The sequence below is a fragment of the Anolis sagrei genome, chromosome 2 (genome assembly GCF_037176765.1).
Source record: "Anolis sagrei isolate rAnoSag1 chromosome 2, rAnoSag1.mat, whole genome shotgun sequence".
In the NCBI taxonomy this organism is placed as follows: Eukaryota; Metazoa; Chordata; class Lepidosauria; order Squamata; family Dactyloidae; genus Anolis; species Anolis sagrei.
The window spans coordinates 193,734,562-193,749,318 of record NC_090022.1 but is presented as its reverse complement, the minus strand read 5'-3'; the positions used below and the strand labels follow the sequence as shown (position 1 = coordinate 193,749,318).

The following is a 14,757-nucleotide window of genomic DNA, read 5'->3' as shown; positions in this document are numbered from 1 at the left end:
GGCCAGCGGGTCAGTCCCAGGAGGCTCTGTTCAAGCAAGGATTTGTCAAACAGACTTCTGAAAGCCACTGCTACTTGAACCAGATAACAGTGGGCTAGATGGATAACAAATATTAAAGGCAGGCCCATGGATTCCTACAAAGAAGTACCTCTGCTGCTCTAAAAGTCTTGTCAATATCTGAAATCTGTTTCAGCTCTTTGATGACTGCATGGATCATAAAGAGTCTTACAAAAACTCTGCAAATTAATTAGGGCTATAAACACAATGCAGTAAAGCCTATACCAGTGGTTCCCAACCTTTAGTTCCCTGGGTGTTTTGTACTCCCAGAGATCCCAACCAGCTTACCAGCTGTTAGGAATCATGGGAGCTGAAGTTCAAAACACCTGGAGGAACAAAGGTTGGAAACCACTGGACTAGACAAAACAAACAACATTAAAAATCAAGATGATTAAACTGCTCAGAAGCAAAAAGACAGATCTGTCTGAATTTTTTTTTTAAAGATTAGTCCTGACCAAAGTAAATTCACTGAATCAATGGGGTTTGCCTGTATGTGGACTGAATGTGTCTGCTCTAGTTAGAAGTAACTAAGATGATGGCAGCTAGTATTTCTGACAAATCACATCCTTGCTTTACACACTGGTTGCAATTGAAATAAAGTATCAATACCAGAGCCCAATACAGGAAATCCCCGAGTTACAAATATCTGACTTATGAATGACTCAGAATTAGGAACGGGGGGGGGGGGGGGGGACATAAAAGGAAGTGAGGGAAATCTACTACTCGGAAAAACCCCTATGCTATCCATAACTATAACTAATATATATATATATATATATATATATATATATATATAAAAACACACACACACACATACATACACACACACACATATTTGGCTGGTGTTACACTTTCCACTGAGCTGAAAAACAGATTGGCAAAGTATTTTCTCATACAATGATGCTTGATTCAGACTTTTTGACCCAGGTTAATACGAGAGGTATTGTAACATGACTTCTGGATTTCAAATCTGGCCAAATATCTCCAGCTGCCGGGGGTCAGAATTTTATGTGTCCAAGAAGAGGAGGAAATTGAAATGCATGCAGCCTAACATTTTAAAGCCGCAGCTTTAAATTAAAATATTTTTAAAATAAGGAACGTATGCTGCTTTAAAATGTTTTGAAAATGCTTCTGCTGGTGTTTATTTTAATAGTTGTGCTCTTCAAAGTCATTTCAGACTAATGGGCAGCCCCATCACAGGGAAGGTTGCCATTGCCTTCCTCTGAGGCTGGGAGAGTACTACCTGCCAAAGGTCACACAAAGGGTGAGCGGGGTTCTAACCTTGTTCCCCCAGAATCATAGTGCAGCACTCTGAGAATTACACAAAAAATTATAAGATGCTTCATCTCAGCTTATATGCTTTCAATTTGTAAACCACTTCGTAAGAATTCTTAGACTGGCTCCTTCCCTGATGATATTCCGCAGGAAATTAAAGACTTGGCTGTTCAAAAAGGCGTTCGAACAAGAAGTGCAATAATTGGTAATGACGACAGGAATGGAGCAACGGAAAATGATACTGGATTGTGGTTTAAACGATGAGACGTCGAGAATGGCTTTTTGTATTATTGATATTATTGATGTTTTGATGATGATGCTTTGGTTATTGCTACACTGATATTTTAGATTGTGTCTTGAATTGTGAACCTTGTCCTTCTATGTTGTACACCGCTGTGAGTCGCCCTCGGGCTGAGAACGGCGGTATACAAGCAAAATAAATAAATAAATAAACAGTATTTTCCCAAGCATTTCAACTACAAGAGCCAAACTGACAGATTCTGATCTAGACTAAATTGTCCAGTATCTCTATGGACACAAAAAACAGTTTTGAAGAAAACATGCTACCAGTGGAAGATGGGGGGAAAATAAGCATTAACAGTTATTGGGAAAATAATCATTAAGAATGAATATCATACCTGATGTACTTTGAGGAGGAAAAATTTGATTTGCATTGAAGTTGCAAAAATTCTGATTTGCTACTGGGGCAAGTGTGGTTCAACTCAGGTAGAAAATAAGGAAAAACCAAAGGAAGTGGACATTAAAGCAAAAACACATACAAAAGAATGCTTCTAATGAATGCCTGAACTTCATATACAATGTGATTTGATCCTCTAAAATAATTCGGTACTGTTTCAATATCTGGGCTGAGGCCAAAAAGGGGCACTAGACAGAGAAAGGTAGTCCATTTTAGGGGGGGGGGGGGTTGAAGGTGTAAAACTATTTCCTCTTTTCCTGTTATTTCCCCCATCCATATTGCTGTCATGCAAACGACTCTTGTTTAAGAAATGGGAAGCGGGGAGGGGGAATAACTAGCAAAAATTGGGGGAATTGTTTTCCTCCTTCAACTCCCCACCCCTAAAATGGACTATCTTCTGTTTAATGCCCCCTTTTGGCATCTGTCCAGATAATGAAACAGTACCAATAATTCCATCTTCATACTGCCTACTGAGTACAAGAATAGTTCAATATGAGAAGACAGAAACTGGAGCAACGTATTTACCTATAGGATACAAAACAGTTAAAGTTTTGACTGTTGGGAATTGGCAGTTGCCCCAGAGTTCTGAAGGAGGCTCAGAATCCAACACTTCAGGCTCTCCATCAATATTCCGCCATTGCAATGCCACATACATTGCACTGGCAACTCAACTGCATTGCCTACAGTGATTAGACTTTACCTTTGAGCTTCGGCTTTGCTCCAGTGCCATTTCCTGTGCTTTCATACGCAACTCATCCTTCTCAGCACGTTCCCGATCCCCTTCACGGTCCTTCTCCTTTGACTTTTTATGTCTGTACCGGATCTCAAGTGCTGGGTCTCTCTCTGGAAATGAAGAAAAGTTAAGAACACTCATGTTTCATAGTACTGATGAAGAAAATAGTCTAAAGCAAATCCCATTTCCCTGCAATAGTGTGCTCTCTACAGTTCCCATTACGCTCCACCTTAGCATCATAGAGTTGGAAGAGACCTCATGGGCCATCCAGTCCAACTCCCTGCCAAGAAGCAGGAAAATGGCATTCAAAGTACCTCCAACAGATGGCCATCCAGCCTCTGTTTAAAAGTCTCCAAAGAAGGAGCCTTCACCACACTACAGGGCAGAGAGTTCAACTACTGAACAGCTCTCACAATCAGGAAGTTCTTCCTCACATTCAGATGGAATCTCCTTTCCTGTAGTTTGACACCATTGTTCTGCATCCTAGTCTCTAGGGCAGCAGAAAATAAGCTTGCTCCCTCCTCCCTATGACTTCCCCTCACATATTTATACATGGCCCTCATCATGTTTCCTCTCAGCCTTCTCTTCTTCAAGCTAAACATGCCCAACTCTTTAAGCCACCCCTCATAGGGCTTGTTCTCCAGACCCTTGATTCTTTTAGTCGCTCTCCTCTGGACACATTCCAGCTTGTCAACATCTCCTTTCAACTGCAGTGCCCAGAATTGGACGAAGTATTCCAGGTGTGGTTTCAATGTCCCTTCTGGCTGTCAATGATGGGTATTTTAGTTTCACACTTCTATAGAAGATCTGCTTCAAAATATCTGGCCTAAGTGCACTGATTGATAAACTTCTGTCTCTCAATCAGAAGAGAATGAAATTCTAAACAGTAAACAAACAATTCCAAAGGTACTCAAAACAAGGAGAAAGTCAACATGAGTACACTGGAGATGTCTCAACAAAGGGTTAATATAATCTTCACAAGCATTTTACTATGCCTGTTAGTATAAAAGAAATGATGGATAATTCCAAGCAGTATTAATTGAAAATGACTGTTCAGAAAAAGATTTTAGAGGGGAAAGTAAATTGGAAAAAGCCTCCCAATAAAATTCAGATCAGAGGTGCTCTGTTTAATTTGCATTTTTACTGTTATGTTTTTTAAAAAGGGTAATTTTAAATGTAGCATTTTATTTTGCAAACAAACACCCAGGATTTCCAAGGATGTTGTCTGAAGGGCACATCCACGACTGCTCCTTGAGGTCTTTGTACAAAACTAAGAGGTCTACCCACAGTCCTAATAAAATCTAGACAACTGTTTCTTAAACTGTGTCTGGAAATGGGGCTCCTTAGATCAGTCTTGGGGTCAGAAAAAAACAGACAAAAGTAAAAGGTTTCTAAAGGCCACCCATTTATATAAATCAGTAATCCACAACATGCAGTGTTTACAGTAGATTCTGCAGAAAATACTTCAACTATGCCCCACAAAAGGGTGAATCAGCCTGTTTGGTAAGGCTTGCAAATGATGATTTATTATCAGTAAATGTTTGATTTGCACACCCATTTTATATAAATATATAACTGGGGTCACATAAACATTTCTCAGATGGAAAAGGGTCGTAAGTGGAAAGGTTGAAGAAGTCCTGATCTAGATCTTCAACTCACCTCTGCACTGCATGCAGTACCACTCCCGAATGGCTTTTGCCATCTTCTCAGTAATGTTAATACAATGGCCATGGAACCATTCATTGCAGTGATCACAGCCTCTGGAGTTTGGATGGGAAGAAAGAGAAAAGTGAGATTTCCCTAGACAAGCTTATTTCATATTTAGCTGCATCAGGACAGGATGGCTTGCTAGAAAACCTGTTTTCTTGCAATCCAATGGATCAATGCATCCAGTGTTATAGGAAAACTGGGGAAAAGTAAATTAGAATCTTCAGGCAAATCTCTGGGTGAACCACAATAGATCAGCAATAATTTGCAACAACCAGTGTTTTAAAAAAGCAAAAACAAAATTATGTTGCTAAAATGAAAAGCCTGGCAGGAAAATTAGGAGTGGATTTGGGTACTGAATTTTGGAATTTAATATTGCCCAAAACTTGTAAGCTGCTCTGAGTCCCCCTCACGGTGAGATAAAGCGGGATAGAAATAAAGTAAATAAATACTGCAAAAATAGGGGAACTTTTTTCCCTGTATAACTCTTTCAAAAAACATCTCCCACCACAAACCTATTGGGGCTGGACAAAATACTGCAAAAACTGGATTTGAGCTAGCAAATTCTACCTAGGGCATTGAGAGATGATTTTGGTATCTAAATTTCCCCAACACACAACTTCCAGGAGAAGTCTGACATAGGCGAGATCATTTATTCACATTCTGTACTCCAGGACGAGTCTATTTATTTATTTATTTATTTATTTGATGCACTTATTAACCGCCATTCTCAGCCCTTACGGGCGACTCATGGCGGTGTACAGTACACATAAAAAGACAGTTACAAAGACCAGTATCAACAACATATAACTATACGACAAATACAAACTACATAAAAATCCGCTTCGTCTCTTAGTAGAATCATAGCCAGTCTCATCTTCCTTATACCATTCCAGTTCTCATTACCGTAATGTTGTTGCTTAGCACTTAATTAAATGCCCTCTCGAACAGCCAGGTCTTAAGGCTTTTTCGAAAGGACATGAGGGAGGGCGCCTGTCTGATGTGTGCCGGGAGAGTGTTCCACAGCCGGGGGGCCACCACCGAGAAGGCCCTCTCCCTCGTCCCCGCCAGCCGTGCCTGTGACGCAGGCGGGATCGAGAGAAGGGCCTCCCCAGACGATCTCAAGGTCCTCGTGGGCTCGTAGGCCAAGATGCGGTCAGAAAGGTATTTTGGGCCGGAACCGTTTAGGGCTTTGTAGGCCAAGACCAGCACCTTGAATTGGGTCCGGTAGCAAATCGGCAGCCAGTGGAGCTGGGACAACAAGGGCGTTGTGTGCTCCCTGCTACCCGCTCCAGTTAGTAACATGGCTGCCGCACGCTGGACCAGCTGAAGCTTCCGGGCCGTCTTCAAGGGCAGCCCCACGTAGAGAGCGTTGCAGTAATCCAGGCGGGATGTGACAAGAGCGTGTACCACCGTGGCCAAGTCAGACTTCCCGAGATACGGGCGCAGCTGGCGCACGAGCCTAAGCTGTGCAAATGCTCCCCTGGTCACCGCTGAAACCTGGGGGTCCAGGCTCAACGATGAGTCCAGGGTCACACCCAAGCTGCGAACCTGCGCCTTCAAGGGGAGTGCGACCCCGTCCAGCACAGGCTGTAACCCTATATCCCGTTCGGCCTTGCGACTGACCAGGAGTACCTCTGTCTTGTCTGGATTTAGTTTCAGTTTGTTCGCCCTCATCCAGACCGTTACAGCGGCCAGGCACCGGTTCAGGACCTCGACAGCCTCCTTAGTAGCAGGTGGGAAGGAGTGACAGAGTTGGTATGGGTATGGGTATTCTTAGTAAAGAGTCCCTTCATTTCAATAGGATTCAGTATTATCTGTGAGTTCCCATATAGGAGTGCACCAACCCTATAGAACTGATGCAGTCTGACATCGCTTTATCTGTCATGGTTCAATGCTATGGAATACTGGGAGTTGTAGTTTGGTGAAGTACCAGCATTGGAGTGGGGGGGGGGGGGATAAAGAAAGACTGTGAAACTACAACCACCAGGATTCACAGAAATACGCCATAGCATTTAAAGTGGATTCAAACTGCAGCAATAGTATGATAGCTAGGACCCTACACTATGCTGCTTGCGCAACGTGGGTCTAAATTAGGGGAACAGGTGCGCAAGTGAGTGCGCCAAGTTAGAGACGCAGCTGCAGCGGAGTCGATGCAATGGAAGGAAGGATAAAAAGGAGCAGGAAAAGACGATCAATGGAAGGAAGGATAAAAAGGAGAGGGGAAGTACTGTTACATTACCTCACCCTTATCCTGTCCCTCCTGAGTTAAATTACTTCACTGTTATCCTGTTGCAGCGGCATCTCTCACTCGCTCCACTGTCTCATGCACATGTCCCCTTCATTAATTCTGACCTGCATTGCGCAACTAGCGTAGGGACCCAGCTATCATATTATTGCCCTGCAGTGTAAATCAGGCATGGGCAAACTTCGTTCTGCCAGGTGCTTTGGACTTCCAACTCTCAGAAATCCCAGCCAGCTTACTGGCTATTAGGAATTGTGGGAGTTGAAGTCCAAAACACTGAAGGGCTGAAGTTTGCCCAGGCCTTGTGCAGATGCAGCAGCACAGCCCACCCCACCCCGGATACAGGGAATGTACTGTATTCCAATGAAATGTTGCCACAGTGGCACAATGTATTGAACCCTTGTGCCAGTGACCGAAAGGTTGGTGGTTCGAATTCAGGGAACAGGGTGAGATCCCGTCTGTCAGCTCCAGCTCTCCATGTGGGGAAATGAGAGAAGCCTCCCACAAGATGGTAAAACATCTGGACGTCTCCTGGGCAATGTCCTTAGAGACAGTCAATTCTCTCACACTAGAAGTGACTTGCAGTTTCTCAAGTTGCTGATGACATTTTAAAAATTCCCTCAGAAATACTCACATCATGAAACAATTGATATCTGGTTTGCGGCAAATGCAGTAAACTGGAGCGTTCTCTCCATTCTCTGATTTGGACTCCTCGCCCAGAACAGCTAGATCTGGGTCAGAAAATTCATCCTGAGTTGCACAGAAGAAGAGAAAAAATGAATCATGGCAAACACATTTAAGAAGAAGAAAAACTTAATTTTTCTACTCTGCCTCCATGTCTCCAAAGGGACTCGGGGCGGCTTACATGGGGCCCAAGCCCAGGCAGAATACAATTAAAATAAAGCAATAACAATTAAAACAGCATAAAACAACATAACAAAAATAGCTAGCAACAACAACAGCAGACTAATTTTGGAGTGGGGGAGGAAAACCACTACGTGAGCTAGTTAAAGGATAAAGTGGTTTAGTAAGGTAGATGACAATGTATAACGGCATAGGAAAAATCACGGAAACAGACAATAGTTAATACAATATAGGACATCAGATTGAATGACAATTCAAGTCATGATACAGGCCATTTGTCATAGAAGTCGTCAATCGAAAGCATGGCGAAACATCCACGTCTTTAATTCCTTATGGAATGTGACTAGGGAGGGTGCCAGCCTAATCTCCCTGGGGAGTTCCAGAGACGGGGGGCCACCACCGAGAATGCCCTCTCTCTCGTCCCCACCAACTGTGCCTGAGACGGGGGCGGGAACGAGAGAAGGGCATCCCCGGATGATCTTAAGGACCGCGTGGGCTCGTAAGGGAGGAGGCGGTCACACAGATAGCCAGGTACTGAACCGTTTAGAGCTTTATAGGTGATGAAGTTCAACAGTGACAAATGCAAGATACTCCACTTTGGCAGGAAAAACGAAATGCAAAGATACGGAATGGGGGATGCCTGGCTTGAGAGCAGTATGTGTGAAAAAGATCTTGGAGTCCTCGTGGACAACAAGTTAAACATGAGCCAACAATGTGAAGTGGCGGCAAAAAAAGCCAATGGGATTTTGGCCTGCATCAATAGGAGCATAGTATCTAGGTCCAGGGAAGTAATGCTACTCCTCTATTCTGCTTTGGTTAGACCACACCTGGAATATTGTGTCCAATTCTGGGCACCACAATTGAAGAGAGATATTGACAAGCTGGAATGTGTCCAGAGAAGGGCGACTAAAATGATCAAGGGTCTGGAGAACAAGCCCTATGAGGAGCGGCTTAAGGAGCTGGGCATGTTTAGCCTGAAGAAGAGAAGGCTGAGAGGAGATATGATAGCCATGTATAAATATGTGAGAGGAAGCCACAGGGAGGAGGGAGCAAGCTTGTTTTCTGCTTCCTTGGAGACTAGGACGCGGAACAATGGCTTCAAACTACAAGAGAGGAGATTCCATCTGAACATGAGGAAGAATTTCCTGACTGTGAGAGCCGTTCAGCAGTGGAACTCTCTGTCCCGGAGTGTGGTGGAGGCTCCTTCTTTGGAAGCTTTTAAACAGAGGCTGGATGGCCATCTGTCAGGGGTGATTTGAATGCAATATTCCTGCTTCTTGGCAGGGGGTTGGACTGGATGGCCCATGAGGTCTCTTCCAACTCTATGATTCTATGATAACCTGCACTGGAAACTTATCGGCAGCCAGTGGAGATATTTAAACAGGAGGGTTGACCGCTCTCTGTAACTTGCTCCAGTTAACAATCTAGCCGCCGATCTTTGCAGTGACATTTGCTTCACCTCCATACTTCCAGACAGATTTCTACAAAACAACAACAACAATAAAGCTGCAGACTTGTGCATACCTACCATGGAGCAAGCTGCACTCAAGAGACTAAGAATCACTGCACAAAGGAGCCTCCCAAAAGCCAAAGACCTGTCAACGGCTCTGCAAAACTCTTTGACAGAGAGGAGGTGCATCTACTCTGTGGAATGAATACAGTTTGACACCATTTTCAAGGTTCAGCGCTATGGAATCACAGGAGTTGTAGTTCGAGGGGTCACCAGCACTTTTAGGCAGAGAAGGCCAAGGGTCTTACGAAACGACAGATTCCATAGCACGGAGCCATGGCCGTCAAAGCGGTGTCAAACTGCATTAACTCTATAGTGTGGATGCACCCTTGGAAGAGCACTGACCACCAGCAGGGGCCTGGCTCTGTCTTCACCCAGGAGAGTCCTTGCTAGCCATTCTGGGTAAAGACAGAGCCAGGCCCCTGCTAGTGGTCAGTGCCCTTCCCAGGGTGGAGCCCATGAGCACTGGCTCCCTAGGCTGGGAAGGAAACCCAGAGCCCCCCACAGACGCTTCCCTCCTTCCCGCCCTCAGCAACGGAAGGCCGGGCTGAGGGAATGGCGGACCCCAATGCCGCCGGCTCCTCCTCCTCCTCACCATGATCTCCCGCTCTCTTCCTTTCTCTCTCGGCCAGTTCCCTTGTTCTGAAACAAGACGACAAGACGCTCGGCAATAGTAGGCCAGAGCGCCTGCCCGCGACTACTTCCGTTTCCGGTATTAGCCACAACAAGAAAAGACTATCCATGCCAAATGAGGCCCAAACTCCAATTGGACTTCAACTCCCAGAAGTCTCGGATGCTTCGGCCAACGATAAGGAATTCTGGGAGTTGAAGTTCTAGACGCCTCGGAGATACTACGCTAAAAATGGCGGCCTGGCGCCTTCTCGCCAATGGACTTTCGCTGAAGGAGGAGTCCGAGGAGGCGCGTGCGAAGGGAGCCGCCGTTCCATTGGGATTTTTTTGTTTGTTTTGACTTCCTAGAACGTCCTGCTTCGAAGCTAGCGTGACTTCTCGACGCTTCCGCTTCCGGAGCCGATAGAAGAAATATAGAAAAAAAGGCACATGAGCGTGGCTCAGTCACTGCAACGACGGGAGGAGCATTGGGATATTAGTGGTGTTAAGAATGGTTTGACTGGTAATTGTCAGCGCTTGTCTTGTTCAATGTCAAGCTGTCCTTTATGTTTGGATCGCTCGAATAATGCAGTTTAATAAATAAAAATATTAAGGGGGTGTCATTTAGCAGCCCTTTTTATGGTTGCATCTGCACTGTAGATTGAAAGCAGTTTCACACCACTTTACCTGCCATGCTTCAAATGCTGGGATTTCTGGTCTCATAAGGTCTTTTGCCTTATCTTGGCAAAGAGTGCTGGTGTCTTATCAAGCTGGAAATCCCAAGTTTAAACCATAGCAGTTAAAGCAGTGTCAAAACTGCATTCGTTTAATAGTGTAGGAGCAACCATAGACTCAAAGTTGCTGCTAACCCCCCCCCCCTTTTCTCTCTCTCTCTCTCTCTCTTTTCTTTTAAATGTGGAAAACTGCATTATTCAGCCATCCAGCAAATATTACCGCCTCAAGTATGTTTGGCAGAGACGAGAGACAGGGCCTTCTCGGTGGTGGCCCCTTGGCTGTGGAATGCCCTCCCTACAGGTATTAGATCGGCCACCTCCATTTTTACATACCGGAAAAAAGTCAAGACGTGGCTTTTTGAACAAGCATTTGCAAATGCAGAATAACTGACATGTGAAAATGGAATGATTAGACAAAGAGTCCGTACAATGTTTTTAACAAGGAGACACTATAAACTTATATTTTATTGATTTGTTTAGTTTTTGTTATATGTTATTTATGTTTTTAATTGTACTTAAGACATTGGGGAAGGCTGAGCGAAGGAAGATAGATGCTTTTGACCTGTGGTGTTGGAGGGGAGTTCTGGGAGTGCCTTGGACTGCTGGGGGATCCAACCAGTCCATCCTCCAGGAAATAAAGCCCGGCTGCTCATTGGAGGGAAGGATACTAGAGACAAAGTTGAAGTACTTCGGGAACATCATGAGGAGACAGTAAAGCTTAGAGAAGACAATGATGCTGGGGAAAGTGGAAGGTAAAAGGAAGAGGGGCCGACCAAGGGCAAGATGGATGGATGGCATCCTTGAAGTGACTGGACTGACCTTGAAGGAGCTGGGGGGGGGGGGGTGATAGCCAACAGGGAGCTCTGGCGTGGGCTGGTCCATGAGGTCACAAAGAGTCGGAGACGACTGAACGAATGAACAACAACAAGACATTGTAAGCATTGAATTTTGCCCTGTTGACTGCCTTTAGTCGCCTGCAGGCTGAGAAAGGCGGTATACAAATACAGTAAGTAAATAAATAAACATTCTAACAGCAGAAAAGAGATGAGACGAAGTCCTGTGCACCCGGAGTGTGAAGTAGCAGCTCTCCATTGCTCCTCCTTTCCATTGTTGCCTCACACTCATGGCTTCCTTATTCCAGTCTTCCTCCTCTCTTTGGGTCTGCCACTTGGGTCTGCCACTTCCACTCCCAATGGGCAAAGCCACACAAAGAAAGAGAGAGAGAGAGAGAAGCCAGATTCTGGGTCCAGGTCTTCTAGCCACTCTAAGCCAGTGAAAAATGCTTTCGCGAAGCAAGCAAAAGACCCCATCTCAGCTGCTGCTCCAATCTCCCTTATTAAAAAACTGACCATACTAGAGTGACAGCAGTAATTAAGGATTTCATCAACCTAGAGCACCTATCCATTTAAATCTTGTGTCTGCCTCCTGCAGAATTCTGGCATTTGTAGTTTAGAGAAAGGGCCTTTAAAATGCTCAGCCAGGCAGGTCCTGGACCTCATTAAACTACAAACCCCAGAATTCTGCGGGAGGCATCCACAGGATGTAAAGCAGTGGTTCTCAACCTGTGGGTCCCCAGGTGTTTTGGCCTACAACTCCCAGAAATTCCATCCATTTTATCAGCTGTTAGGATTTCTGGGATTTGAAGGCCAAAACACGTGGGGACCCACAGGGTGAGAACCACTGGTTTAAAATGGATCCATTCTCTAGCACAGTGGTTCTCAACCTGTGGATCCCCACGTGTTCTGACCTACAACTCCCAGAAATCCCAGTTTACCAGCTGTTAGGATTTCTGGGAGTTGAAGACTAAAATACCTGGGGTCCCACAGGTCGAGAACCACTGCTGTAGCGTGATAAGGTTCAAAAAGTGGCAGCCCAGAGATGAGAAACTATGCACCAGCTGATAACAGCATCAGGTACAGGTTGAGGAGGCTTTAGGCTGGCCAGGAAATCCAGAGAGAGAAACAAGAAAAGTTGGGGTGAGGACTATAAAAAAAAAAATCTAAAAATCAAAGTTCAAATAGGTTTTCCCCCTAAATTGGAACTTCAAAAGTGGGCTGTATCTCAGTCAATGAAATATGGTATTTCACCCTCAGCTTTTCATTTTTTCTGATAAATATGTTAGCAAATGTGTGATGTTTTAAAACTGGCATAAAGTGTCAAGGTTTTTTTGATTGCCAATATGTATTCTTCGCACACCTCGCAGATCTTCCAAATGAAACACAATAGCCAGGGGCTTACAGAAGTGATGTTAGTTTAGTTTTGGCTTATTTTTGTCCAATTGCAAGCTGAAGATTTGATTTTTTCCCTCCCAAGATTTCTGTAGAGTATTTTCAAAAATTGAAATGGATAAATATTTTGAGCACAGATTGATCCTGTATCTAGGGAAGAGAAGTTGCATAATATTTCTGTAGAGTCATTAAATGCCGTTCAATATGCTGCGGGTTTATTTTTAGAGAAAACATTTGCTGCAGTCTTTATTATTTTAAGCTGTTCACTATTGATAAGACCTGAAATAACATTTATCTAGATAGAACAATATGCTTGCTGGAGCGATTCTGCCAAAAAGGAAATTTTAGTTAGATCAGTTTTTAATCTCACATTGAATCTTTTGTAGTTGAGATGTTGCGGGTTATTGAAGTTTTTCATAGTTAAGGTATTTGAAGGCATATGAACATGTCTTTGGCTGGGGACCATTGTTTATTTGAATGATTTTTGCATGGTTTATTTTTAAACACATGGTCTTGCAGTTTTAGAGAACCTTACATATAAGCTCAAGAATTGATTAATAAATGTGGCATTCAAGCCATCAGTTTCAAATTTTGCAGTTGTCTGGTTTTTCGTTATAGCCAGTGCAAGAGTTGCAATGAAAATGCATATGGGAAGAGATGTTATCTGTGCTTAATGCCTACATGGTTGAGTTCAATGTTATAAGTACAGTGGGCCCCTGATGTCTGCTGGTTTGGTCCCTGTGGATATCAAAATCTGTGAATGCTGGAGTCCTGTTATTTTAAAATGGCATAGTAAAATAGGGTTGTTTAATGAGTTGAAAATATTTTTTCAAGCTGTGGATGGTTGAACCTGTGCATACAAAAGGCTGAGAGTGTTTGTCTAAACTGTGGCTGGTAACACCTGATATAATAGTGAAGTACCTAGAAATAATTAATTGATAACACTGTGTTTAATTCACCATTTGGCTCAAAAAGAGCCTCTAGGTCTAGGTCAACTTAAAATTTAGAAATAATTAAAAATATGTATAACAACAAACATTAGAAACAAAATTAAGGACCAGGGTTGAAATTGCATTTCAAGTTTGGAAAACCTCTATGGAACGAAGTTTTGACACATCACCTAAACTGTACCAGCCCCCATCAGACAGGGTTAGTGCCTTGTAGGCAGCTACCTGATCCCATCAGGAGAATCACAAATGCAGTTCACAAATATAAGAGCAACAAATGCAAGAGTTTGCTGTTATCTTAAATGTCTTTGGGTCTGTGAGCCCTTAGAATTAGATTTTTATTCAACAGAACAATTACTATTAGGACACATTTTGGCAACAGTAAGTAAGAAAAAGGAAGAGAATTTTGAGCAAAAAGCCCAGGATGAAGTTTTTTTTTAAAAAAAAAAAATCCCACTCCCATGGAAACAAGTTGTACAGAGAGAGAATTAATTACATGAGCTCCAGGCTGACATGGCAAGTATACCTTATCCTTGGGGCTTCTGAAGAAAGAAATTAGCTTGTTATCTATGAACACCTGCCATTACTTATCTCAAAAAATGTCCCCACTTTCAGGAAAGACCAGTAACCAGATCTGTGCCTGCTGACCATGGGTTTCTTTCTTCTGTGGTTCCCAATCACTCAGGAAAACTCCTTGCTGTTGGTGGTTGGGTACTTCTGCCCCATCCTTATCTCTCTCGGACACATTTTCAAGTTAGAGGATTGTACAGAAGAAATCTTAAAGAAGAAAGCAAATCTCCAACTATTCTCTTCCTTAAAATTATTTAGTAAACCAAAAATTGGACTAAAAAATAAACAAGGTGCTAGGTTTTTGTTAGAAAGTTTCACAAAATTCTTGAGCGCAGAATTACAAATCCAAAAAATTAGTATGAAGTCCCCTTCTGTTTAACTGATGCCCAACAGAGATAATACTAACTATAACTTAACACATTCACTTTTCTGTACCATTATCATCTCCTCCAATGAAAAACCTGATTGGTCCTTCAAAAACCTGTTAAATCTGTTTATTTGGACACAGACAACTGAAATAAAATATGCTTCAACTGATGTAACAAGCAAACATCAAGATTTTCTGTTAATGAAGTTACAAT

At 43.3% G+C, this 14,757-nt stretch overlaps 1 protein-coding gene across 4 annotated transcripts in view; it reads right to left on the bottom strand.

Moving 5' to 3' along the window:
* Positions 1-9,911, bottom strand: part of CXXC1 (CXXC finger protein 1) — a 30,621-nt gene extending 20,710 nt beyond the window's left edge. For all 4 annotated transcript variants that reach the window (XM_060762747.2, XM_060762750.2, XM_060762749.2 and 1 more), the window contains exons 1-4: positions 9,684-9,911; positions 7,349-7,464; positions 4,422-4,522; positions 2,730-2,872 (exon numbers count right to left, since the gene is read on the bottom strand). In XM_060762747.2, coding sequence (XP_060618730.1) covers positions 2,730-2,872; positions 4,422-4,522; positions 7,349-7,464; positions 9,684-9,686 — 363 coding nt within the window. In that variant the 5' untranslated portion in view covers positions 9,687-9,911. The remainder of the gene's footprint in view (positions 1-2,729; positions 2,873-4,421; positions 4,523-7,348; positions 7,465-9,683) is intronic.
* Positions 9,912-14,757: the final 4,846 nt, after the last annotated feature.